The following is a 26,688-nucleotide window of genomic DNA, read 5'->3' as shown; positions in this document are numbered from 1 at the left end:
TTCCTAAGGATAAGGGGATATGCGTGTACTACTGGACACAATTAGAATTCTTTTATTAGAACAGACTCAAGAATGAAATTTGACTTGTAGATCCCATCTTTTCATTATTTTTTTTAAAGATTTAAAATAAATGGTAATATTCACAGATGAAATGCCATATTACACAACTGGGGATCTTTTATTTGGTTAAAACTTTAATCTGACAAGTTTTTTACTTTTAGCCACAGGCTTTTTTAACTAATTTTCTACCAAGGTTATTTTCTATTAAAAAAAAAAAATCTCCAGAAAAACATTTGATTAAAACAGTGAGAAGGCTCTCATTTATTAGACTGTATGTATACCCTGTTTAATGGACACAATGGCCATGTCCATACATGTGCAGCTGTGCAGTATATGGCATCACAGACACGTCTGCAGTTCTACATACCGCACATTCAGGTGTTCTCTGTGCTGCAAGGGAGCAACACTGAGGTTTTTTTGACCCCTGGATATTCAGGGTAAAAAAACGCACACACAAAAAGCAGAGTGGTGCACATGGGGACAGCGTGCACTACTCAAAACTGGAGCTGGGCTGGCCAGAGCTAGGGTTTAGCTGCTGGCCAGGCTCTGAGCAGCAGGATCACCACTGCTGCAGCCCCAGGAGGTCCCCAGGATCCCATGTAAGGCTGTTTGGGCCAGCCTCCCCTACCCAAGATGAGATAACTTGCCACCTGTCAGAGGGCACTTGGCACAGGTATTCCCTGAGGACAACTAGCAGTGGCACACTTTGTGCCACTGCTAGTTGTCCCTTGGGAACCAAACATTCATGCTTATGTGGACATGGCCAATATGGTTGTTGTAACACTTGTATTGACATATTTCACCATTTTATCAAAGTTGTACTTTCCTGCTTCTTATCAAGAGTTCTGCATTCTGATTATAAAGGAACACTTGAAATGTTAATTAATTGTTATACAGAATTCAATATTTTTTTATTTATAGAGATATGAGTCAGAAGAAGTACTGGGAAATCCAAAAGTAAAAAACTATGACATTTTATGTTCCTAACTCAGGGTATACCACTTCTTACTTTATTTCTTCAGAGGATAGCTAACAACATCAACATTCCATACCTTATTTCTTTGTGACACAGTACCCTTCAGATTATGTGAGATAGGGCAGAACAGATTCTGCCTTTGCTTCACAACCTGTATAGTCTTTTATGTTTGAACACAGTGGCCATGTTTACACATGAACTTTACTGTGGAATAGATGAATTAGCTGCAGAGTAAAGCGTCACCATCTATACATGCGATGGTATTAGGCCGTGGTAAACTAATTTATGTGGACATAAGATAGTATTGTTGTGGACAATCTTACACTGGGGTAATTTACTGTGATTAAACACACATGTAGATGCTGACTGCAGGTGTAATTTGTGCCCAGTTAACTCAGCCAGCTGGGGGCCACCCACCTAGCCACATAGCCACCCGCCTGCCACCTAGCCACATGGCTCTATACTTTCAGCACCCTCGTGTCCCAGCCAGCTCCTCTGCCACTGCACGCCGCCACCTGGAGGCTGAGGTGGCTGCTCTATGCCCCTTGCCAGTCTGGGCCTGCTCCACCCCGGCTGAAATTGATGTTGGGCACATGCGTAGATGGTGCACCCAAGAGTAGTTTATTCTGGCTCAAACTTCTCCAGAGTTTATTGCTTTTCATTAACTGCACATGTAGATGCACCCAGTAGGTGTGTTTACAGGTGCCATTAATGTGTGTGAATAAACTTTGGAGCTTATTGCTTCAGATTTTTTTGCTCCTGGGCATGCTGTTTGGCCATCCACGCAGGAGCAAAAAACTCTGGAGCATTTTGCCCTGAAGTTTATTTGTGTGCAGCACATAGAGCACAGTTGGAGCAGCCTGGTCTGGCAGGGGACCCAGGGGATAGCCTACCAGCTCAGGGCTGCTCTGACTGGGCTCCATGTGCTGCAGAGTGGTTGGTTGAGGCAGGAGGGTGCTTCAGAGTGGGGGCTGCCTGCTGGCTAGCCCTGCACTGAAACACCCTGCGCTCCAGCCAGCCAGGACAGTGTCTACATGTGCACTGCTGCACATGAAAAAAGCTCTGCAGCAGGTAGTACTTGTAAAATACAATATTTGTATTTTAACATTTTAAAATATAATATTTTACCAGTACCAGTACTATCGTGCTGTGGAGTTTATTAGTTTTATGTGCCCTAATAAGGGCACACATGTAGGTGCCGAGATGTTTACTGCACAGTTAATTAGTCAACTGTGCAGTAAACATCTTGTGTAGATATGGTCAGTGAGTGTGAAACACCACTTGATTAGAAGGTTAGCTTTCTACATTCAATTTGCACGAATGCTAAATAGTACATAAGGCATAAAGCAAAGTAGAACCCAGTATCTGTTCTGATCAGCCCCTATAATCTGAATGGTACTTACAGCTTGAAAGCAGCATCACTCAATCTTCCATAATTCCTGTGTGAGATTTCACAATCCAAAGTGTTTTCATATTACTCCAGTTAGTACAATGGCGTTCATACTAACAATGTTCCTGTAACTAAGAATCAGCATTAAATAAAAGCACTGATGTAAAATAATTACTTTTGTAATGGAAGTGCTCAGATGAGAATGGGGCTTGTCAGAGCATTCAGGACCTTCTGGGACCTCCTCCTGCTTAGAAAAGAAAACACTTTTAATCATGCATCCTTCCTCCATCCTCATTCCTCAACACCATACTGTGTTGCTAACACACAAATATTCAGCCCTATATGTTCCCCTACAAGTTACTTCAATGAATTAAGGTAATATATAGCCCTGACACTTCTGTCTAGATTTCATCAGTAGAAAATCAGTTGGTCCTTAGGGTAATTAGGTAATAATGTTGTGATTTGAAGTATAATTTTTAGCAATCAGAAGTTCAGATATGATGCACTGCAGTTACATATTATATAATGCCTTTATCTATTTTATCCAGCAACAAATACCATATGTTTTGTGGGATAGCTGGCATTATACGCTGAAGAGAGCCCTGCCCATGTTTATGAGCCATATGCCAGTAAGTTCTGGTAAAATGCCGTGAGTTTTATGCCATGCCCTATGTATACCCATGATTATATTACAAGTGGTATATCTGTTCTAATAAACATATTGACATGAGTGATAGGATGAGACAAGCCATTGTAGTGGGTAAAGGCTTGGTATTAGAGTGTAACAAATGCTGCAGTCAAAATTTTCATGAACATTCATTGGAATTTAAAAATGAATTTGCCTTGGTTCTTCTGAAGCTCTTTGTGTGTTTTGCTTTCAGGGAAAGCTTGATCAGTTGAGCTTTAATCTCATGAATACTTGCAAAGAGCTAATTTTTATCTGTACTTTCAGGCATTCTGTAAGGAAATTGTCCATTTTAGATACAATAGGACACCATTTGACCTGGCCAGGACACAGAGTTTTGAAAAGGTCCTTTTCAAAGCTCTTTTCAAGCTAAAACAGGACAATGAGAAATTAAGTCAGAAAAGGATCTACCTCCTTCCTTCATGACTAAATTTGTGTTTACACATAAAGCTATTTAGTGTCAATGACTGGTGACGATGGAAAATTACAGACTAGTAAATGCAACGCACTTGTATATTTTATGTTAGATGGGACACTCCTTGACATGCAATTACTTTATGTGAGTGTAAGGGAAAAAAGATGGAAACAGTTCAAACCTCCCTGGCTTTTTAAATGCTCACCTTGATTATAATAGTAACACTTACCCAGTCAGGCAACAGAAACAATGGCATGTGACTTCTGTGACCAATTTCAGCTTGAATTCTGAATTTAGAGGATTGCATATGGAGTATAGCAAACTTTTGATGATAAACCCAATGAGTTAAAAAAACAAAGAAAAATTAGTCTGAATATAGAAGATTGAATATGTATAGCAAACTCCTGTTGACAAACCCAATGAGTTAAAAAACAAGCAAAAATTTGTCTCAAATGTGAATAATTAATAATTAATTATTGTAAATTATGATACATTAAAAAAGCCTTAGCTCATGGCAACTCTGAGCAGAAAAATGTAAAATTTTATAGCAGTTATTATAGTATATTATTTGATATGAATAATTGGCTTAGCTCTCTACAGTACTTTCAAGTACTCTGACAGGGTTAATAATGCAAAGTAAAAGGATTGATCAAGAAGTCAGCATACTAAGATCATCTCATTTCAAACAGTGTGATAAGCTTATTTAACACCCACACCAAGAGGCAACCTGGAGCAACTAGGCTGTACCTTGGCTGCCTATTTCACCCAAAGGGCTGCACTTCTAAATATGCAGCACAGCACAGACTTCCCAGTTCTGAGCTATGCTAGCATTGGTATGTAACCTAAAGCCACAACCTGCGTGTCTAGACTAACAAGAGTCCTACCCGTTGCGCCACTATGACACCTTGTGGCTTATTAAATAACACATGTATCTTTTGGAAAATCACAGGTAAAACTTAGATGTTACTGGGTATTGCTAGTATTATTTGACACAATAGGCTTCTGACAAATAACTTTGCTGGGTTAGTGTACTATGCTTATAGGTTAGTGTACTATGCTATGTTAAACAGCAGTCATTTGGACCCACTTCTGTTCATGGTGCTTACAGCATGTATTTTACTGCAAGTGTCACAGCATAGGCATTTTCTCACTTAAATCGGACCCGTTGTTCTGAAGGTACTTCCCTTACTTAGATCAGAGAAAGAAACATTTGTTTGCTACTCTGAATTTGCTTGCTGAAATCTCAGACATGAGCTGAACATTGCTGAATTTGTGTATGAACTAGCAGAGGGAACTGAAAGTGACTAACATGTACTAAATGCTTTGATAGCAGGCACAAAACCCTACATTTTTAACCATGAATTAGGGTAAAAAATAGAACTTTCACTAACTACTATCCTTAATTTGATTTTTCTTAGTAGTATTTTTCTGAAAAAGTCTCTAAGCAAACAGGCAGTGCCTTGTGCTGAGATAATTTGATGGAACATTCATAGCCATAAGGGGGAGTCTACACGTGATTCTACATCACCATAGCAGTGCACTACGGTGACATAACTTGCATAGGCAAAACCTGTGACACCACAGCTATGTTGCCACAGTGACACGCTCCCCCGTTATAGTGCATTGCTACGGCAAAATAGTACCTAAAAATAACCATGCATGGTGCAGTACCAGCTGTTACTGCACCGTCTTTTAGTACTTCCAAAAGGAAGTACTAAATGATGGCGCAGTAACAATGGTGGAATAGCAAAACATAAAGATGTGCCCAAGGAGTCAGGACTAGCAGTAAAAGATGCCAGCCTGCAAGCTCCTTCCAGTTTTTTCCCATGCTGACCCCTCACACTTGAAAGGAGTGCTCTCAGACACATTCAACACTACCTCAGTATCCTCAACGCCAACAAAAAGTTTGGTAACAGTCAGGCAGTGGCTCATACTACTCACTGCCTAACATGCTCACCAGTGTTTTTGTTTTGTTTTTTTTGGGGGGGGGGGGAGGGAAGGGTTGTGTATTTTAATTTGTCTGTCTCTTTCCATATGTTGCCTTGTCTCAAGGAATATTTACACTCCAGAGTAGATGGTGTCCAGTGTAGACATAACCAAGCTTTCTTTAAACTAACTAGCAGAGGTACTCATAGCAGTCTAGAAGCTGCGACATGAAGCTCAGCTGCAAAACCCACCTGAGAAGCCCATGCTGATATACTCTTATACTTAGATTGTAAGCCTTTTCAACCTGGGACCATCTCTTTTATATTTGAAGGATGCCAAGCACAGTGGAGCCTGGACCAGGGCTAGTCCTCCTAGATACTACAGGAATAGAAATCCTAGAGATATAGAAATGGAAAGGAGGATTTCAAATGCTGCTTTTTAATCAAATTGTAAATAACTCACTTTCATTATGATACTGTGTCAAAAGGTTCATGCTCCTCTACTGTAAATTCTTTTTTGATTAGAAAATGATGAGATGTTCTGTTCTTAACACAATTGATTTTTTTCAGAACAGATTGGACATATATTTGCTTGCCCTTACATCCATATGAACAACTGACTGTGCCAGGATTTTAAAGAATATAGCAAAGGGAGCATTTTGCCAATTATACTTTATACCTGATATCAGTTGTTGCATGGTAGCAACTTTTTATGATTTTATAATAGTCTCATGCTAGTTAAAGGAGAAAATTTAAAGTGTCTTCAGTTCCACATGAAAAGCATGCTCTTTTCAACAGTGGTTTTTGTGGAACACTTATTTTATCTCACTAGGACATTTGAAGGGAATGCAGTAAACTCTTGCAACATGCATAAGTATCAGGTAGAGATGAACCATGTAGATTCTTCTAGGGAAGACAAAAGACATGGGTTTTTTTTTAACAACTGCTCTTGACTGCTCTAAAGTAACCTCTGTGAGAACACAGCACATGTAAGCACAAACCCCCACCACTATTGCTTATAGTGCTGCTGAGATGTATGCAGAATTTTATTTTTTAATAGTCCTTACCCATATTTGCTTGCAAATGAATAAAGCAGTTCTAAATATTTCATTCTGAAGCAAAGGGGCAACTTAGAAAGTCATTTTGAAAAGAAATTTGGCTTACCTTAAGCAAAGCATAAAGCATTTTGGGTGTTCTACACAAATCGAGATCTGATAATATCTTGATATTGAGTTAAGTACCAAAGCTATATTTTACCATATACAACCAATATATATATACAATATACAACCAATGCTGTAATATATAGTTAATGTTATAGAAGCTGCTCCAAGTTGAAAAGAACTGCAAGGGACAAAAGAAATAAAGGGTTATAGATTGTTCAAGAAGGTAGGGGAGGAGAGGTGTCTAAAACTACTGAGATGATCACATTCTCTGCTCTATTTCTCTATACTGTATCTTCTTGCAGTACAAATTGGATGGACTGAGTTTTGAGAAAGGGAAGCATTTCTCTGTGCCGCTGATTGGCTAGGCTCACTACTGCATAGGACTTTTGGCTCTTTCCTACTCACAGAGGAGAGTGTAAATATAAATGTACCTTTCTAGACCTCTGTGGCAGGATTGAGAGATGCTTCCTGATAGTGAAAAGATTAATGGACTGTAATTCTTTCTGTCCAGACTTCCCCTATCTTTGGCTAATGCAGCATCTAAGAACTGCATCAGTGAAAGAGGATCTACTAAAATCTAGCAAGTGGTATCACCTTCTTTTTACCTGTTTGATATTTGTGAAAGGTAGATGTGTTTTAAAAAAATAGTTCTGTTTGTGGAAGAAAATGTCTTCTACCCCCCAGTGAGCTGCACAGATGACACAAGCAGTTCACAAAAGCAGATAAGGAAGGAACCTGTGATCATTGTAGACCAATGCTGGCTCCACCTTGAATGTGCTGAGATGATTCCGTACCTCTAAGCAGGGAGAGGTAAACCCACCTGTAATGTGGCAATGCTGGTAAAACAAAATATTAGCCCCGCTGAGAGGCAGAGCTAAGTATGCCAGATGAAGTGCCACACTAACACAGCACTGTTGATTTCCATTAAGGAGGCAGTGCATACAGAGCTAGCTGGTGCCTGCCTGTCTTTGACATAGCACCATGCCAAGGCAGCTACTACCCTGCTTCCAGTTTTGCAACATCATTTTTGGTTCTGGCTTGAAACAGCTGAGAACCACTGCTCTACCACACTTACTGAAACCATTAAGGGTGGCTTTTTACCAATAAAGTTACACACATACTTTTCAAGGTAATTATGAGGAAATACATGAAAATATGAGGAGCAGGGGAACTTGGATAAACCCACCTGGTATGGAAACATTCCTTACCAAAACAGATTCAACAGATTTGTGAATGAGCATAATTACCTGAGTCAAAAGAGAAATATAGGTTGAGAAAGCTCAGTCCAATGTTCCTTGTTCTCTGCCTCTGAAATTTCAGCCACACAGGTGCACACAGAAATAAATAACATACTGTCTTTGTGGTTTAGCAGCTTTTTAGTGATTTTCACTTTGATCTTTATACCAAATTGTAAGCACCTAAACTGCAGCAATATTTTGCTGTAGTTGTAGCTCCTCTGTAGTGAAAATACTGGTCCCACTAAGTATTGCCCTTTACGTTAAGCAGGGCCAGGGTTCTGCCCTGTCTGTGGAACTCACATTTAAACCCACTGGGAGTATGTAATTAGAGCAGCTAGAGTATTGTGCTTCAAGTCTACAGGGGCTGATTTAGGAAAACGTAACTTTCTGGGCATGAATTTACTTAACGTGCATAATGATTTTAGGTGCCTTGATTCTTAATGCCTGATTTGTGACAAATTAAAGGGGCCTGAATGTCAAGTGGTTAAAAAATGCTGTCCATGGCATGCTTTGCTGTATCTGTGTAAAAAGATTGCATTTACCATGTGTACTTTTCCCCCCAAAATCAGCCTTCTAAAATTAAGCTGCATGTCTGAAGTGGGGAGGCTGAATTCCTGTGCCAGAACTTCACTGCCTGGATGCAGAGAAGAATAAAGGCACAGTGCTACAAGATGGTCAATGTGGGGATTATGTAGTACTGTGATGGGTGTCATCGTAGTACTACATATCCCATGCCCCCAACTCTTGTTGTGGGATAAAACCTACCAAAAACTGGTGCCAACTTGAGAACAGCTCAAGGAAGGGTTAAGACCAAGGGTGGGCAAAATGCGGCCCAGGGGTCAGATGCAACCTGCCAGGCCATTCTATCCAGCCTGTGGGGTGCCTAAAAAATTTAGAAAATTAATATTTATCTGCCCTGGGCTGCCTGTTATGCGGCTCTTGATGGCTTGCCAAAACTCAATAGACAGCCCTCTGTCCAAAATAATTGCCCATCCCTGGTTAAGACTGTACTCTATCCACTTCTGCTTCCTGGCAGGGACAAAAGAGCTGGCAGCCATCTTGTAGTACTGTATCTTCATGAAGAAGCCATAGACCATGACTCTGGAAATATCTTTTTTTCCTACATTCCTCTTTCCAAAAACAAGGCACATGTCTTCTTTGGGGATGTGTGGTATGCAAGAATGTTCAGATGCCCAAGCTGTATGTGTACATGAATTTTCTGAATGTAACTGAACACATATTAGGGATGTAATAGAAAGTATGGGTGCTTTTACATAAGTTTTTTGGGGGGGGGAGGGGAAGGCACTTTAATTACAGCTGCTCTGAGAGCCACTCTAATTAAAGTGCCCAGAGCGTCTTGCGTATCAGCATTCCCACGCTTCAAAATGGTGGTGGGGGTGCTTTATTTAAAGCTCGTTGAATGAGCTTTAGTTAAAGCACCCCCACTGTCATTTTGAAGTATGGGGACACTGATACACGAGACTTGGAGGCTGGCTGGAGTGCACTAATTAACATGCTGTAACAGACTCAATTAATCTGTGCCGATGCACTTTAATTACAGCACACTGAAGCAGCCTCCTGGCTCGTGTACATGCACTCTATGGTTACAACAGCCCGTCTTTCTACATCTTAGAATATTTTAGAACAGGGCTGTCCACTGGCAGCACAAGGGGAGTTAAATTGCAGCCCACAGGGCTTGTCAGAGCAACTCCTGGAGCTGCTGGTGTGGCTCTGGAGCCCAGGAAATTAATGCTGCCACCACTCACCCCCATGCTTTTTTTGCCCACTGCCAGTTCATGGTGTTTGGTCATTGCTGGTGACTCACTGGCAGTGGGGAAAAGAGGTAGTGAGCAGTGGCTGCACTAATTCCATGGTTTCCAGAGCTGGGTTGTCTGACTCATGAGAAGCTGGCTCATGAGAAGCCTACTGGTCGAGATCTAGCTTGTAGGACCACAAAGGTTGGACAGCCCCATTTTATAGAAAAGTTTACAATTTAAGGAGGATGCAGTTTCACTAAATTGCAAGTGTAGCTGGAAAGAAAAGTCTGGCCCATAAATAAATTAGCAATCACTACTTGTATGACATATATGAAAAAGTAAATCATCCACCCAGCTTCGTCCATGCATTTATTTAAACTGGATGCCAAAAGCTATATTAGGTACACTAATGTTGAACACTTTTTACAGGATTAATTGGTAGACTTATTCTAGTTTGCTTAAAAAGACAGAAACTCATGGTTAATATTTTTCAGCACATTTCTTAAACATATTTCTTTGGTGCTTTACCGAGAGGAGAAAGGAGAGGATTAAATGAAATTCATAACCTCTTAGTGGGTGTTCAGGCTGAGACTAACTGAATGTGTGGTTTTTGGCTGGTGAACTGGCAGACTTACAGCCTCCATCTAACCTCAAGTGTGCACATCATGGAGTTATGCTTGCCAAAAGTTGGCTTTAAAAACAGTCCCCAAGCTTGTTGTCATTGAGGAGGCTAGGTACTCCTTCTTGTACAAAGGGGAGAATAAACAAATCAAGCTGATGATTACTACTACAAACTTACGTTGCTTATAAACAGAGCCTCAGTCGCTGAGTTCTGGCAGCTACTTTAGAGTTGTGTTTTCTAAAAAAATGTATTATTTGTTTATTATAAATGGCACCTTACTGGATTAATGAGAGAAAAAAATCCATGCAGCTAGCAAATACTCAGGGTGAAACCTGACTTCTTCAGCATCAGTGGCAAAACTCCCATTGATTTCAGTGGGACTAGGATAACACCCTGTGGGCATGTCTACTTGTGCAATTAATGTGACTGAATATACTCTGGCTCAATTTGAGCCGGAGTAAACAAATCCTGGTATCACCATCTACATGTACAGTTAAACTCAGTAATTTACTGTGGTGTAGAATAGTATCTGTGTCTGACAGGACTATCCTATGCTGGAGTAAATTAATCTACTGTGCACTACTTGCAGCGCATATGTAGATGGTGATACTTTATTGCTTATTAAATTAATCTAATGCACAGTAAAGCACATGTAGATATGGCTACCATAGATTTTAAAGTATCCATACCTTTAGTTCAATAGTCATATGAGCCTTTGAAGCACCAGTGGGAAAACCAGTAAAAGAATTTCCTTTACAGAATGTGTATATGGTGTTTTCTGCCCTTTTCACACCATCATGCATTTAAATTAAAACTTTTGGCTACTTCTCAGGCTACAAAGAAAGTTTCATAAAATCTAAATCAATAATATTCTCATACCTCTAGCTTGCATCCAGTTAGTGAATTTCTCTTTCACTCTCTGAAATTTCCAAAGAATTAACTTTTTGGGTATAAAGTTGGCTTCTAATCTTTAAAAAATGGTTTCCATCAACACTGATTCAGTCATTAACAAAATCTCTAGGGAATTTAAAAACTGGGAATGATTATAGTCTTTATTTATGGATCGTATTTAAATATTAAAAGTGAATATTACTTCTTGCCTGCTGCACTTTGATTAAAGAAGCCTTCCACGATGCAAACAATTACATAGTAAACTAATTTGGGTTAGCGAGCCTGGACACAATCATATATTTCTAAAGGAATCAGAAGGAGGTGGAGGACAGTATGAGACATTGATGTCCATTACCTTTTATCACAGGATATTACCAGATTATTCTCAAAGATGCTAAGTTCTCACATTCCCTTCTGGCTTCTTTTTCAAATGGACTGTGTTTATCTGTGCTCCACACACTGTGCCTCTAAGGAGAAACCCTGTTTCAGTTTTCATTCTTAAATGAGTCAGTGGAGTCTTAGAAATCTTGTCCATGCTTGTGTGATATCCTTCTTTAGAATAATCCTCCTTATACTCTAGTGAAATCAATTTTTCCAGTTCACCTCGGGAATCGCATAATATTCTTCATGTGGTCCAAGATGTCCAATGATCAGGTTACTGTCCCAGGACCTGGGAGACCTGTGTTCAGTCTGTGACACAGGCTTACTGTATAACCTCAGGGAATTCACTGAAGGGGCAATTTGTACTCTCTGTGCTTCAGTGTCTGTTTATAGAATGGGGAGAATAATACTTTCTTACTTCACTAGGGTGAGGAGATATATTAAGGATTATAAGTAGCTCTGATTCTACCATAGTTGGGACCATGTAAGTACCTAAGAGCAATAAACTTTTTTGCAAAGGACTTATTTATTGGACTTTTTCCTGAGTTGATTAAGGAAAGATTTTAACTGCAGTTACCCTTCAGCATAGCATGGAACTTTCAAGAATACTTCTAAAAGACATGATTGAAAATGTTGGTGCTAAGCTTCACTTTTTTACAAGCCATTGTGATATTTGTTATAGTTGACTAAATATGTATTTTTTCCTGTCTCTTCCCTTCAGAAACAATTAAATGATGTCAATAAACTAAATTTTGTGAGAGAAGGGCTGGTGTCTAACAGAGGTGTCAAACCTCTGGCTCGCAGAAACATGTCGTCTGGCCCCAGGTACTGCCTATGAGTAAGGACCTACCTAAATTGTGGCACAAGTATGCTGTGCAGTGGCTCCTTTAATCCTGCTGTTTTCACTGTGCACCCCCGCACTGCTGATTGGCAGAGGGGCCCTGTCAGCCCTGCTGCTCTCTCATTGCTGCTGATGGGCTGGGAGGCAAAAACTGTGATTTTAAATATACTATGATTTTTGCTTGGTGCTGCTGATTGGCTGAGGGGCCGTGGCAGCCCAGCTTGCTGCTTGCTGCTAGTTGGCTGGGAGGCAAAAACCGTGGTATATTTAAAACCACAGTCTTTGCCTCTTGGCCAATCAGCAGTAAGCAGTGAGCAGCAGGGCATCTGGAGTCCCTTTACCAGTCGGGGTGGGGGAGGAGAGGCACATGGTGAAAAGACCAAGATTAAAGGAGCCACTGTGCAGCACACTTCTGCCATGATTTAGGTAGGTTGTTCTACCTAAGCAACACACAGAGCATGCCAGATGTCCCCGCATGCTACATGAGGTGCCTATTTCAACTCATGTCGTAGTGTGGCTGCTGCGAGCAGCACAAGCTCAGAACTGCTGCATGCTGTGACAGTGACTTCAGGCTTGCACTGCACAACCCTGTAGTGGTGGTGGAAGCTTCAGATGAGACATATAGGACCAGTCAGTGGGCCCAGTCTGGCCTGTGAAGTGGCCCTGTGCCACTCATGCAGCCTGTAGGGCTGGATGAGTTTGACACCCCTGGTGCAGAATATAAGTAGACGTCATGGAGGCCCTATAATCCAAGAGAAAGAAGACCCTAGATAAATTTGCAGCTGTTGGGGATACTCCTGACCTCTTCCAGAGCAATGTGTAATAAACTAAGGCTGGATATGTGCCTGGATATCTGCGTGGACATCAGGATGTTTTCACCATTTACAGTAAAAGTTGAAGGAATAACTTGTGTCAAGAAGTAGCACACTGTTATACTCACTGGGGCAAGTCTCTAAAGGAGTCAAGAACTTATGCATTCACCTAGTGTATTAGGTACATTTTGGAGGAAGATGGTAAATTCTGTTTATAATGACTGGTGGAGAGTGGAAGCAATTACCAGTTAGCAGTCCTTAAGCTGAAGTTAAGTCCTTTCCATTTTACAGACAGGCCCTTGTAGAACGTGTCCTCAATTTTTCCAAATGGCTTTCTGATTTTAATGTAGGCTTTCTGAACTACTTCAGAATGTAGGCTTTATTTCATTTTGAAATAAATAATTGGAAGCCTTTTGAATTTTATGATTCTGGAGAAATGGAAGCAAGAGGTCTGTTTTCAGAGTTTTGGTATTTTTAATGCATATTTTGAAAGTTTTTTTTCAATATTATGCTCATATCAAAGTTTTCCTTCTTTGGTTTTCAAATTTAGCAAAATAAAGAGAAGAATAGAATCTCTGAGAATTACTGAAAATGAGAATTGGCTGTAGGCAGAAAGGAAGGAAATGTTTCTAGGACCGACTTGTCATCAAGTATGCCATTTTGCTTCCCTGCTATAGCCAGAATGACTGCCTGAATACATTTTTGTAGCAGTAAGAATGACTTGAAATGAATGGTAAAAGATATGAGATAGAGGGCAGAGTCTTTAGAACTGTGTTTTAAGTTTTTTGAAAATCTATTTTAAGTAGAGAATGCAATAATCTAATTAAGTTGATGTACTTAGTTTTAAACTAGTTATCCTGAGAAGCTGCTTTAAGAGCTTGCCTAGGAGACATATAACATCTACTAGAATAAAAAGCCAGTGGAAAACTGTTGTATTGAAATATCAACAGATGTGCACCACAAGGGCTTAAATATCCATGAATATTTCCCTTTGGATGTGGCTGCAAACACATATAAAAACATTGAAAGTGCCAGCATCAACACACATACATACTTAAATGAAAAAAGCAGGTTCAGCTTCCCCTCCATGATTAATTCCTTATCTCAGATACTGAAAGGACTAAAATTCAATTCCACAATATAGACAATGCTAATGAGCTAGCCATAAAGAGACTGTAGATCAGATTTTCTGCTGGAGATTGGCATAGCTCCATTGACTTGAGTGCAGCTTCACCAAATTATATTAGCTGAGCATCTGGTCCTCTGTTATTTATTTGGGGAAGAAAAGAATTCCAGGAAACTAAACTGCTAGGGATGGCTACAAATGAAATTTTGCACTAGCAGAATACTGACTAAAAGATTAGTCATAGCTCTGTTCCCCAATATGTTTCAACTGGTTGTCTGTCTCCTGGCAATGGTTGCATAGTGCATTTTGAAGAGACCATAGTCCTCCAGGAAGGTGTAATGATAAGGAAGATCTGGTTAATGATGGATCTCAAATCTTGTCTCTGGAGACTTTCACATTTTAACCTTGAGAGAGCAGTTCTGAAAAGTATGTGGCAGATGGTGGCGTTTGCAGAGCCTCAGAGATTGCTTTGAAGTTTCTCCAAAGACTGCCTTTACTTTGCATGTGTCAACTTCTGCCAGCACTTCATGCCTCATCACCACTTTGGTATAATTTTCCCACCTTCCTAATATGTCTCTTTACCTTGTCCCTTACATCTGGAATGCCTACCCCATCTTTGTACAGCAAGTCTCAACTCTCCTTCCCTGAAAAGTCCTCCTTCTAGCATGCGTATTATGTATTATATGTTTTTAAAGAACAATGTTTCACTAACCAGAAAAGTTCTGAAGCAAGACAAATTGCTATGCACCTTGGTGTGCTAACTTCCTCATTACCAACACATTTTTGTTTAATTCTTGTCTAGGTTTGACATAGTCAGCCCTTGGTGCAGCATCAATGCCAATATCCTCAAATGATAGAGAAAGGCATTCAAAAAGCCTGACCCTGAAATGATTCAATTTTTGCAGGTTAGTCTAATCTGGCTAGGCTAAATCACTTTGTAACTACACAGACATCCCCTCTGGACTGAAAAAATGCTGGCACGTGCCTGCAGTGGCTCAGGCTAAAAGCCGGAGGATGCTAGAGCAGTCCTTTCCCTTGCACAGAGCTGAGCTGAGGGGGGTGTGGCCACGCCCCAGCAGGACACTGTGATTAGGGAGGGGTTCTTGAGCATTTATCAGCATTGTTATCAGCATTTAGCACCCCATCAGAAAACAAAGTCTTGCTCATTAGTTCAAGCTCTTCTTAAACAGCTTTTTCCAAAGGAAGGAATGCAGGGACATTACCAGCTGAACTGTTGATTAGCTCTAAAAATCCTTAAGCAGACACTGTCCTATCTGCCTTACACAGCATTCAGCAGCGGCAGTCCCTCAAGATCAAGGATGACGTCTGTCAGGCTTGATGGGTCCTCAGATGACTGTGGAGCCTGATTCTGGATGCACATGTTGTTCAGCAATGGAGGCATGTTGTTGCGTGGGGAAGTGGGATTCGCAGCCCTGGGTTGGTCTCCTTCTCTTCCTCCACTGCCGCCGTTCCGCCTTGGTATGGAGTCATTGGGCCTTGAAGTAGCGCATGCCTTGGTGAAACCAGTGGCCTCATGCCGAACGGTCAGCAGCTTGCTCATCCCAGCCATTGGTGTTGATGCCTACATGCTTGAGCGTGACCTTGAGCATGTCTTTATACCGTTTCCTTTGGCCACCCTTTGAGCGTTGGCCAACAGAGAGCTGGAAGAAGAGAATCTGGCAAGGGAGGTGGTTCTCGGACATCTGGATGCAGTGGCTCATATCTGCCTTACACAGTATTAGCTAGCATACCACATGCTGACTACGGTCTATGCTGTGGGAGAGAGGAAGAAGGGATCTCTGCTCAAGTGGTGAGGGGGAAAGGAGGCACAGGGAAGCCAGCAGACCCTGCTGTGCCTTCAAGGCTGTGCTGAAGCTCCAGCCAGGGAGCAGAGGGAAGGGACCAGCTCTGCTGTGGAACAGAGAGCCCTGCCCCGCCCAGAGAGCATGCCGGGATGCTGGGGACCTCTGATTTAACTTAAGCCAGCAAGGGGTCTGGGACAGATATTGCATAAACTGGTTTGACCCAAATCAGTTAAGTCTGAAGCTACAGTCACCTAGGTTTATCTCAAACCAGTTTCAGCCATTTTCAAACTGGTTTATATGCACTGAATGTCTGTCCTGTTACAGGTTTCAACCAGTTTCTGATCACTTAAACTGGTTTATGTGTAATGTCTGTCCCCAGCCAAAGAGGGAATGAAGAGAAAACAGATTTTGTTTCCTCCTATGCCTCTAGAGGCCATGACTAACAGAACTGTATATCCCATTACCTCCCAAAGGAAAGAGGCCTACAAGGAGTTATTTCTCCAGGTGTGGTAGGAAGAAGAAAAGCAGCTCATAAGCTCTTCTGGTTGCTTATGCTAAAAACGGCATCATTTTAAAGTTAAATTACAGACTAGCAAATAGCAGTTACTTCAGCTTGAAAATGGGCTGACATGGAAGAATTTAATACTAAAATCCACATATTACTGGTTTAACATGATGTTATAATTACAAAAAAAAAGTAATTTTGAAATACTTTATGAACAATCTGCACCCATTGTTAAAATTCTGCTAATAAAGTGAGAAGACTGACATAATTTTCCAGCCCGATACAGATTAGTTTATTTCTGAACATTGCCAAAGCATTCTGTCTAGAAGTGTCTTATAGAAGCTTGTCAGAATTCTTCAGAAGAACAATTTTTTGCTATTGGAATAAATAAAAAGGTATCAAAGTGGTCATCCTCCATCCTTGGTTATGTTTTAGGAGAAAATGTTTATTTTAATGGAAAAATTAATTGAAATATTTCCTATACAATCAGTTCCTAACTGGCATACTGCAGTCTTGGTCTACAAGGCTTTATTGAAAGATGATTCTTTGTGCTTAAACTTCCAAAAATGGTTCCTTGCACTGTGCACAGTTTCAATTCAAGTAATATATTTCATTTTTATACTAAATTTTAATAAGCAGATCATGTGCAAGTTTAATTAGACTAATAATGGTTCAGGGACAAATATAAAAATACATTTCTTTATACAAGTTTGAAATGGAAATATTTTTTCAGAAGAAAAAATATTGTAAATGGAAACGGGGCAGTAAATATTTGCTTAACTTGTATTTATTTTGTGTGCAAGTGTGGAGTTGCAGGGAGAAATCTGAGACTTGGGTTTGGTCCACTGAAAATTTGGCCTATGAGATTTAGACTAAAACTTACCCATGACTTACTTTGCTGTAATATATACAGCTCATACAAGTTCCCAATAGAATTCATACATGGCAACATTCATTTTCAGGTCATTCATTGTTCTTAGATTTGGTGGGAGAGTATTCATAGTAGTAGTTAATTTACAGCTACAAGTTTCTTAATTTTGATTACTGTTATGTTAATTTGAATGTAGGCTTTTTGTATGTCAACATTTTTGTAGGAGCGGTATCAAAATATTGACATTAGAATTTTTCCCTCTTTTAGTATTACAGTACATTGAAAAGCATGTACTTTAAATATTGCCATTGATTTCCTATGGGTTTAGTATCAATCAAGAATTCTTCATTAACAGGATGTCCCAAATACTCCAGCCCCTATTGTGAATGTTGTTTTTGAATAATAACTCAAATCTTTTTATCTAGGGCATCTTTTGACTTTGTTTATGAGTGCACAGCTATCTAGTGATCTTTGGAGGAGTAAAGCTGCTTAACAGGCAAAAAAAAAGGATAATGCCATCAAGGCTAAATGCTTCACTGATAGCTTCAGCTGCACTAGTAACTGATGCCACTTTTTATCAATGGTATAGTACCATACAAAGGGAATGGAGGCATATGTAATTGGTCCAAGCACAGAACCTTTAAACTAATAGCCTATTAGCAGCTGCAGCCAACCTAGGCTCCTATTAACGAACTGTAAATAAAGAGCAAACACTACTGTTTGATAACAGTGATATTTCAGATTTTAGGAAATCTCCCACTCCATCAGCATGGTGAGTTAATATGTTTTTGAATCATGATAAGACATACATGCTAGCAGTTATTTCTTGTGTAAGCTAAGCAGAGGAGAATAGTTTACAGGGATACTGACAAAGATCAAGGGGCTAAAAATACACCCAAAAGCTTTGGTCCTGGGGGGAGGGTGGGCATGCGCATGTGTACCATATGGTGCAAGCTTCTCTGCATCAATTTGCCAGCCTGCCTGCAAGAAGTGTTTTGTCAGGCAGTGTGGCTGATGTAAATGTGTGTACATGTGGGTTCTAGGACCTTCAGTAAAATCCAGAAACCTCAGAGCCCCAACCCTGGTGCAAAGCAGTAAGTATATTGACAATGTAGAAGCCTTGGTTTTAGAAGAGCTCAGAGATTTTTCAGAATTAGACAGAAATTATCTAACACATAAATCTTAGACCTGTTAACTGTACTGTTGTCTCTCTCATGTAATAGATATTTTAAGACAGAAGGCAGGGCAGGGTGGACTGTTATTCCTAAAGGAAGCCTTCCAAGAGCCGGTAAGTGTTGTGTTAACAAAAGTCACCTGGCAAGGATTAGAGGGGTTACTATGACATTGCAGGGATGAATTTGGGACGGGGATGTGCCCTTGCAATATTCGCTGATGTTAGTGGGTGTCCTGTTTGTATATCCAAAAGAGTTTGAAAAGTGTCAAATGGTGATCTTCAAGAAGTTTCCTATGGACATGGGAAGACACCTAGAAGAATAAACTGACATTTTCTAAGAAGAAACGTAATGCTAGAAGTAAAAGATACTGCAAAACTTCAATATTTATAAAAAATGCATGCTAAATAGAAAGTGAAAAGAATATATCATAAACCCAGTCCCATAAAGAAGATCTGCAATCAAAAAATGGAAATCTGATTTGATAAAATAATATGTGGTTAATGCTCCCTTGAACTTGGCCACGCAGCATAAAGCCTTGCTCTATAAAATCATTATTTTTAGGTTCTGTGAAGTTCTGCCAGTTGAATGCATGATTATGTCCAAAACTGTGTTATACTCTGAAGTCACAAAGCCAAACCAGAAAACTCTACTGGGTCTTGGTTTTCAAAGTTCCTTTTTTTATTTCCAAGGGGAGGTGACATCTAAAAAATCAGCACTTCAGGAAACACTAAAATTCTCTCCTCCCCCCGCAAGAATATAAAAATTGAATTAAAAATTTGATTTATTTGTGGTTTGTCACATACTGTTCCTTCCACTTCTCATATTGTTTCAGTTTGGACAGTGACAATGATTAGTCCATTTCACTTTCCAGTCTTTCCACACCCTCTTCCTCCTGCCAAGTTGGGGTTGTAATTAATTTAAGATATGGTTCTCCAGTTAGATATAGATCTCTGATGGACACCCATTGAAGTCAATGACCTGCTTATAGGCACAAAGATCTAGTACAGGGGTGGGCAAAATGCGGCCTGTGGGCTGGATGTGGCCCTCCAGGCCAGTCTATCTGGCCCACAGAACCCCTAAAAGATTTAGAAAATTAATATTGATCTGCCCCTGGCTGCCTGTAATGCAGCCCTTGATGGCTTGCCAAAACTCAGTAAGCGACTCTCTGCCCGAAATAATTGCTCACCCCTGTACTAGTATGACTGTGAGTACAGAATTTGGGTAAAATTTACCATTACAAAATAATGAAACTATAAAACTTTGAGGAAAAAAAGGCCTTGAATACTTGAGCCAGCCTGTGTCCATTTAAATTTTTAAGAGTTTTTAATAGGATTTTAAAATGAGACTTTCAAATCCATTCCTTACATTAAAAGTGTCTTCAGGGTTGCTTCATACTCCAGCGGGGTTTTCTAGCACTTGTGATATTGTAGAATCATAAGTTCTAGAATGTTGCAGCAGATCAGAAGATTGTTACAGGATTTCACTGGAGTAAAGAACTAGAAATGGGCATAAATCAGAACTCTGGATCAGGACACTCTGGCACTGCAGAGAAATTTGAACTTGGGGTGTGTGGTTTTCTGTTTTTCTGTCTCTTTGTTACATAGCATGAATTCTATTTCTCCCCTCCTCCTCCTTGTAAATACCTAAGTTTTGATTCAGAGTTGTGGTTTGGGGCTGTCTCTACTCACTTTAAAGATTAGTATTTAGGCTTTTTGTGTTCTGAGTACCTTGAAAGTATCCAATCCTACACAAGTATCCACTGATTTGAAGCTGTTTGTTGAAAATGGCTGAAACCAGTTTAAGATAAATCCGGTTGAATGCAGTATCAGACTTAACTGATTTGGGTCAAACCAGTTTATGCAAGGTCTGTCCCAGACCGCTTGCTGGTTTAAGTTAAATCAGAGTCCCCCAACATCCCAACATGCTCCCTGGGCTAGGCAGGGCTCTCTGCTCCACAGCAGAGCTGGCCTCTCCCCTCTGCTCCCTGGCCAGAGCTCTGATAGAGACTTTCAGGAACAGCAGGGTCTGCTGGCTTCCCCATGCCCCCCTCTCCCCACCCCCTCACCACTCACTGCTTAAGCATGGATCTTTTCCTCCTCTCTCCCACAGCACAGACCATAATCAGCATGTGGTATGCTAGCTAATGCTGTGTAAGGCTCCAGCAGAGACTGTAGACACAGCAGGGTCTGCCTGACTTTTCTCTGCCCTCCCTTGCTGCTCAAGCAGGAAATCATCCCCTTCCTCCCTCCCATCTTCAACAGCATGGACCCTAGGCCCATGGACCCTAGGCATGTGATATGCTAATTAATGCCAGTAGGTGTCTCTTTGTGTGTCTTTTTCTCCAATTTTACTGAGGCAGGCAGACAGAACAGTGGCTAGTTTGGGGGCTATTTAGGGCTGTTTGGAGCTAATCAACAGGTCAGCTGATAGGCTGTTTAAGCAGTTTGAAGTAATGGAGAGAGGCCATTTTTTTGGTAATCAGGTGATAAAGACTGTTATCACTATCAGCCCCCAGCTGGCTTGCTTGCCTGTCAGTTTGCTGCAGACAGTATGAAGGAAGCAGGGAGGTGGATTGAAAAGCTCTGTATCATCAACAGATGAATGCACTGCACCCTCCCCCCCCTGCCCTTTGCCTCAGAGTGCTAGCCCGGGACTGCAGGCAGGGCCATCCCTAGGTGAGGGTGAATCAGGGTGACCGCTCCGGGGCCCACTCTTAGGGAGGCCCCACAGAGCTGGGCAGAGCAGCTGTGGCATCCAGCCACTTGCTACCCCCTCCCCACCCCCCACCTCCGCCACCGCAGATGGGAGCAGTAGCTTCTTCAGGTCCAGGGCATGTGGGATCGGAGTGGAGGCAGGGCCCTGCACGGACTGGTTTGCCCCATGCCCCACACCCTGCTCGGGTCGGCTCTGACTGTAGGCTGGCAACACTCCTGCCCCTTGAGCAGCCAGTGGGGAAAAGCCTTGGACTGTGCCAGCAAACCTCCCTAATGAGAGAGTCTTGCTGGGGCCTGGCCACATACCCCTCAGGTCAGCTCCCTGCAGAAGGCAAGGGAGGGCTCCTTTAGCACCCTTGGCTTATAGCCTGAGTCATTGCAGGCACGTGCCTAAATTTCCTCAGTCCACAGAGAATGTTTGTCCAATTTCAAACCAGTTCAGCTTAGCCGGGTTAGACTAACCTGCAAAGATTGAATTAATTTAGGCTCAGGCTTTTTGAATGTCTGTCCCTAGCTTTAAAGTCTGAGATGCTTGGTCCCATTGCAAGATCATGGCCACTAGCAGGTCATTCAAAAAAGTCTGTTGTTGTACAGTGAGTTTCTGCTGTGTTTTTTTAATCTGCAAATTACCTTTTTAGGACCCTTTCATCTTTCTCTACCTCTCACACACCCAGATGCATCCAGTATTTTGCTGCTGTTTTGATTTAGATCAGCAGTAACAGGAGTAAAGTTGCATGCTTCAAACAAGGAATGAAACAGTTGAAATTGGAGATGAGTTTTTAACATGTGGATTCTTGTTTTAGCCTTTCTGAACACTTTAGCAACCATTGCAAATATCTCACTGAGGATCTGACAGATGTCTCTAATATGGCAGTGAATCTGTTTTTTAAGACCAGCATAATCTCCCTTGCTAGGTTCTTACATTAACATCCATTGCCATTGCATCTGACCCCTGCCTAACTGTGAGAACAACAACAATGATATCTCCCTCTTCCTTTCCTGCCAGGCCTGGAAACAGTTGGTTTGTTCTTTCCTAGCAAAGGAAGTTAAATGGGGTCAGAGAGCCAGGGTGGTTTACAATATGGTTTTGTGACTTGATAGCTGGGTGGATATTTTACCCATTGTTGTTTTCTTCCGGCTTTGAGGTGGTTGAATACTTGCTTGCCAACTTGTCTTCATGGTCATTGGCATAATTTGAAAATATAGGAGAAGGTTACAAGTGGTAGCAGATGTGAAGCTGGGAAGAGGTGGGATGTTGCATGTAACAGGCGTGGTGACATAAAGAGGCTTTAAAAAGAAGAATCAGAAGTAAGAGGAAAGAATTTGCCCTGAGAAATGTTGCATTCCCTGTGTGAAGCCCATAGAATTTTAGAGCAAGCAAGCTGCTGAGAGTGCTTTTCTATCGAGGGTTTGTCCCTCCTCACCCCTCTCATATTTTTGAGAAAGGCATTTTGCCTTGCTCTCTGGTGGCTATTGGAGGCCTTGATGGAATTCTGTGCCACAGCAGAGAGGAGAAGCAGGGGACAGAGATGGTGTATTGACAGTTTACAGACCTGAAGAATTACGGAAAATAGGATGGAATCATGAATTAGTTCGGTAATGGCAGAATGCAGTGTCAAATCGATCTCATAGGGATAATGTATGATCTCATATGGATAATATGATCTCATAGGGATAATGGAGACCTGGTGGGACTCCATCTATAACTGGGCCTCCGGTATAGATGGCTATACCTTGTACAGGAGTGATCATGTGGAAAAAAGGGGAGGCGGGGGAGGTAGCTCTCTAGTCAAGGAAAGCTACGCGTCCCTGCAAGCTGACACTGGCACCCAGGGGGGATGATTGGAGACTCTCTGGGTTAAAATCCATGGTGAACAAGGCACAGGGGACACAATTGTGGGAGTCTACTACAGACCTCCTAGCCAGCATCAAGAACTTAACCAGGAATTTGCCAGGGAACTAGCTGAGGCTGCATGCTCCTGGTGCATGGTTGTCATGGGACATTTCAACTACCCTGACATCTCATGGGAAGAGCACTCGGCCACATCCAAATGGTCGCAAAGGTTCCTCATGTGTGTGGATGAGCTCTATCTGACTCAAGAAGTCTATGGACCAATGAGAGGCAAAGTGCTGTTCGACTTGGTACTGGCAATGAGGGATGACTTAATCGGTGACCTAGCGATCGAAGGGAAGCTGGGAGACAGTGACCATGAGCTGATCACCTTCACCATCCACCGTAAAGCTGGCAAGTCAGTCAGCAAGGCAGAAGTCCTCAACTTTAGAAAAGCTGATTTTGACAAGCTCAGGAGGCTTGTTGGTGAGGCCCTAAGGGATCTCGACCCAAAGGGGAGGGGAGTTCAGGAAAAGTGGTTGCTCCTCAAGGGAGTGATCCTGGAAGCTCAAGCAGTGTCTATCTGGTCTTGGAGAAAAGGCAGCAAAAGGGCACAGCAGCCCCCTTGGCTCTTCAGGGAACTAGTGGACCTCCTGTGTTTAAAAAGGAAGACCTGGATCCACCACAAAGGAGGAGTACTCTGCACTGGTCCGGATCTGTAGGGAGCAAATCAGGAAAGCCAAGGCTGAGACTGAACTCCAACTGGCTACACATATCAAGGACAATAAAAAGTCCTTTTTTAGATATGTGGGGAGCCGTAGGAAAAGCAAGGGTAACATTGGACCCCTGCTTAACCATATGGGGCAAGTGATAACCAATGCCCAAGAAAAAGCCAACCTGCTTAATGGGTATTTTGTGTCAGTCTTTCACCAGCCCCAAGGGACAGCCCTGCTCAATACAGTATGGGATGGCCAGGGCGAGGGAGAATTGTTATTCTTCATCAATGTTGATCATGTGAAGGAACATCTTGAGAGGCTGGACACCCTCAAGTCAGCTGGCCCAGACAGCTTGCACACCAGGGTACTTAAGGAGCTGGCAAGCATCATAGCTCTGCCACTAGCACAGATCTTCAGGAACTCATGGCACTTGGGTGAAGTGCCTCAAGACTGGAAGAATGCCAATGTTTTGTCTATCTTCAAGAAAGGGAGGAAAGCAGATTTGGGGAACTACAGGCCCATCAGCCTGACCTATATCCCAGGGAAGATCTTGGAAAAAATCATCAAAGAGACCATTCTTGACAAACTGGCTGAAGGCAACTTCCTGCGGGATAGCCAGCACAGGTTTGTTGCGGGTAGGTCTTGCCTGACCAATCTAATCTCCTTCTATGACCAGGTGACATATCATCTGGACAAGGGAGAAGAGATTGATGTCATATAACTTGATTTAAAAAAAGCTTTTGATCTAGTATCCCATGATCATCTCATAGAAAAACTGGCCAACTGCGACCTTGGCTACATCACAGTCCACTGGCTGGGGAACTGGCTACAAGGTTGGACCCAGAGAGTGGTAGGTGATGGAATTCAATCATTGTGGTGCACCGTGACCAGTGGGATCCCCCAAGGCTCTGTCCTTTTCTTTTCAATATCTTCATTAATGATGTGGACATTGGTATTAGAAGCGGATTGGCCAAGTTTGCTGATGATACCAAACTTTGGGGTAAAGCGTCCACACCCAAGGACAGAATGGTGATCCAGGCTGACCTTGACAGGCTCGGAAAATGGACGGATGAAAACCTGATGGCCTTCAACACAGAAAAATGCAAGGTATTCCACCCTGGGAAGAAAAACCCACAGCATGCTTATAGGCTCGGCAGTGCTATGCTTGCTCTTACCATGGCTGAAAGGGACTTGGAGGTCATGATTGACCACGAGATGAATATGAGCCACCAATGTGATGTTGCAGCCGGCAAAGTGAGCAAAACTCTGGCTTGCATCCATAGATGCTTTTCTGCCAAATCCCAGGATGTTATCCTCCCACTGTACTCGGCCTTGGTGAGGCCGCAGCTGGAGTACTGCATCCAATTCTGGGCTCCACAATTTAAAAAGGATGTGGAGAAGCATGAGAGAGTCCAGAGGAGAGCCATGTGCATGATCAGAGGACAGGAAAACAGGCCTTATGAGAAGAGGCTGAGAGCTATGGGACTCTTCAGCCTGGAAAGGCACATGCTCAGGGGGCACCTGGTCACTGCTTGTAAGTATATAAGGGGTGTACATCAGGATCTGGGGGAAAGCCTGTTCACCAGAGTGCCCCATAGGATGACAAGGTCAAACAATCCCAAACTCTTCCAAGACCATTTCAGGCTGGACATAAGGAAGAACTTCTTTACTGTCTGAGCCCCCCAGGCGTGGAACAGACTGCCGCCAGAGACGGTGAAAGCACCTACTCTGGACTCCTTTAAGAGCCAATTGGATATTTATCTTGCTGGGATCCTGTGACCCCAGCTGACTTCCTGCCCCTGGGGCAGGGGGCTGGACTTGATGATCTTTCGAGGTCCCTTCCAGCCCTAATGTCTATGAAATCTATGAAATGTAGTGTCACACTTACTAGTTATGTGGTTAGATCAGGGTAAATTTCATATACCTGTAGATTCTGTTTTTCATAAATCTTTTTGTAATGTATGAAATGCAGTTTTCTACATTTGTTTTTTTCCTCTGATGTGTCACCACTCGGACTCTCAACAAATGGAGACAAGAGCATGACTAAGCATCAGGGCTGTGCAAAGCTTCGGATGCTGATTCAGTTTGGGGGAGATTCAGCCCAACTTGGCAGCAGAATTTCTGAATCCGAATCAATTGGGAGACCAATAAAAAGGTCCGAATAGATTCAAAGCTCTCCAAATTGATTCAGAAAAGATTTGGAGATCTTCGGAGATTTGGGCAGTCCCAGCTCACTGCCACAGGGAGCTGGACCCAGACACCATGCCAGTAAGTAGGGGGTGGGGAGGAAGGGCTGGCAGATGGGGGAAGGGGACCATGGAGGGACCCCTGCCAGGCCCCGACCCCTGCCCGCTCTCTCAGCCCCCACATGGCTTCCCTGCCCAGTCCCAGCTCCCAGTTTTTTAAAAAAAAATTTTTAAAAAGCCCTGCATCAGTGGCTGCTACCAAGTGGGGGGGCAAACCCACTGCCCTGCGCTGTATGGGGGTCTCTTCCATGAGGCCCCATCCACCGCCCATTCTCCCAGCCTGGTTAATAGCTGCCTCACCTGGGCTCAGCTCTGAGCTCTTTAAAAAAAAGAAAAAAAGCCCCATACTCTCTGGGTCCTGCAGCAGCCTTGAGGCTTCTGGGGTCTCATGGCAGAGCACCACTCATGCAGTGAGGGGCAGTGGGGATCACTCTCTTCCCTCCCCCGCCTGGCAGGACCCGGTGAGTGCGGGGCTTTTTTTTTTTTTTTTTTTCAAGAGCCGTGAGCGGGGGTAAGGTGGGGCAGCCATTGAGCGGGCTG

At 42.3% G+C, this 26,688-nt stretch overlaps 1 protein-coding gene across 12 annotated transcripts in view; it reads left to right on the top strand.

The window, feature by feature from the left end:
- LDB2 (LIM domain binding 2) overlaps positions 1 to 26,688 on the top strand; it is a 357,070-nt gene that overhangs the window by 10,229 nt on the left and 320,153 nt on the right. Inside the window, exons 1-2 of one of the 12 annotated variants that reach the window (XM_025211434.1) lie at positions 18,461 to 18,560; positions 18,690 to 18,754. The exons of the other annotated variants lie outside the window; for them this stretch is intronic. Coding sequence (XP_025067219.1) covers positions 18,497 to 18,560; positions 18,690 to 18,754 — 129 coding nt within the window. The 5' untranslated portion in view covers positions 18,461 to 18,496. Of the gene's footprint in view, positions 1 to 18,460; positions 18,561 to 18,689; positions 18,755 to 26,688 lie in introns of those variants that run through there. 12 annotated transcript variants of the gene reach the window in all.

Source organism: Alligator sinensis, unplaced genomic scaffold (genome assembly GCF_000455745.1).
Source record: "Alligator sinensis unplaced genomic scaffold, ASM45574v1 scaffold466_1, whole genome shotgun sequence".
Lineage (NCBI taxonomy): Eukaryota > Metazoa > Chordata > Crocodylia > Alligatoridae > Alligator > Alligator sinensis.
Note: the sequence above shows the minus strand (reverse complement) of the source record. Positions and strands in the feature narration are given on the sequence as shown.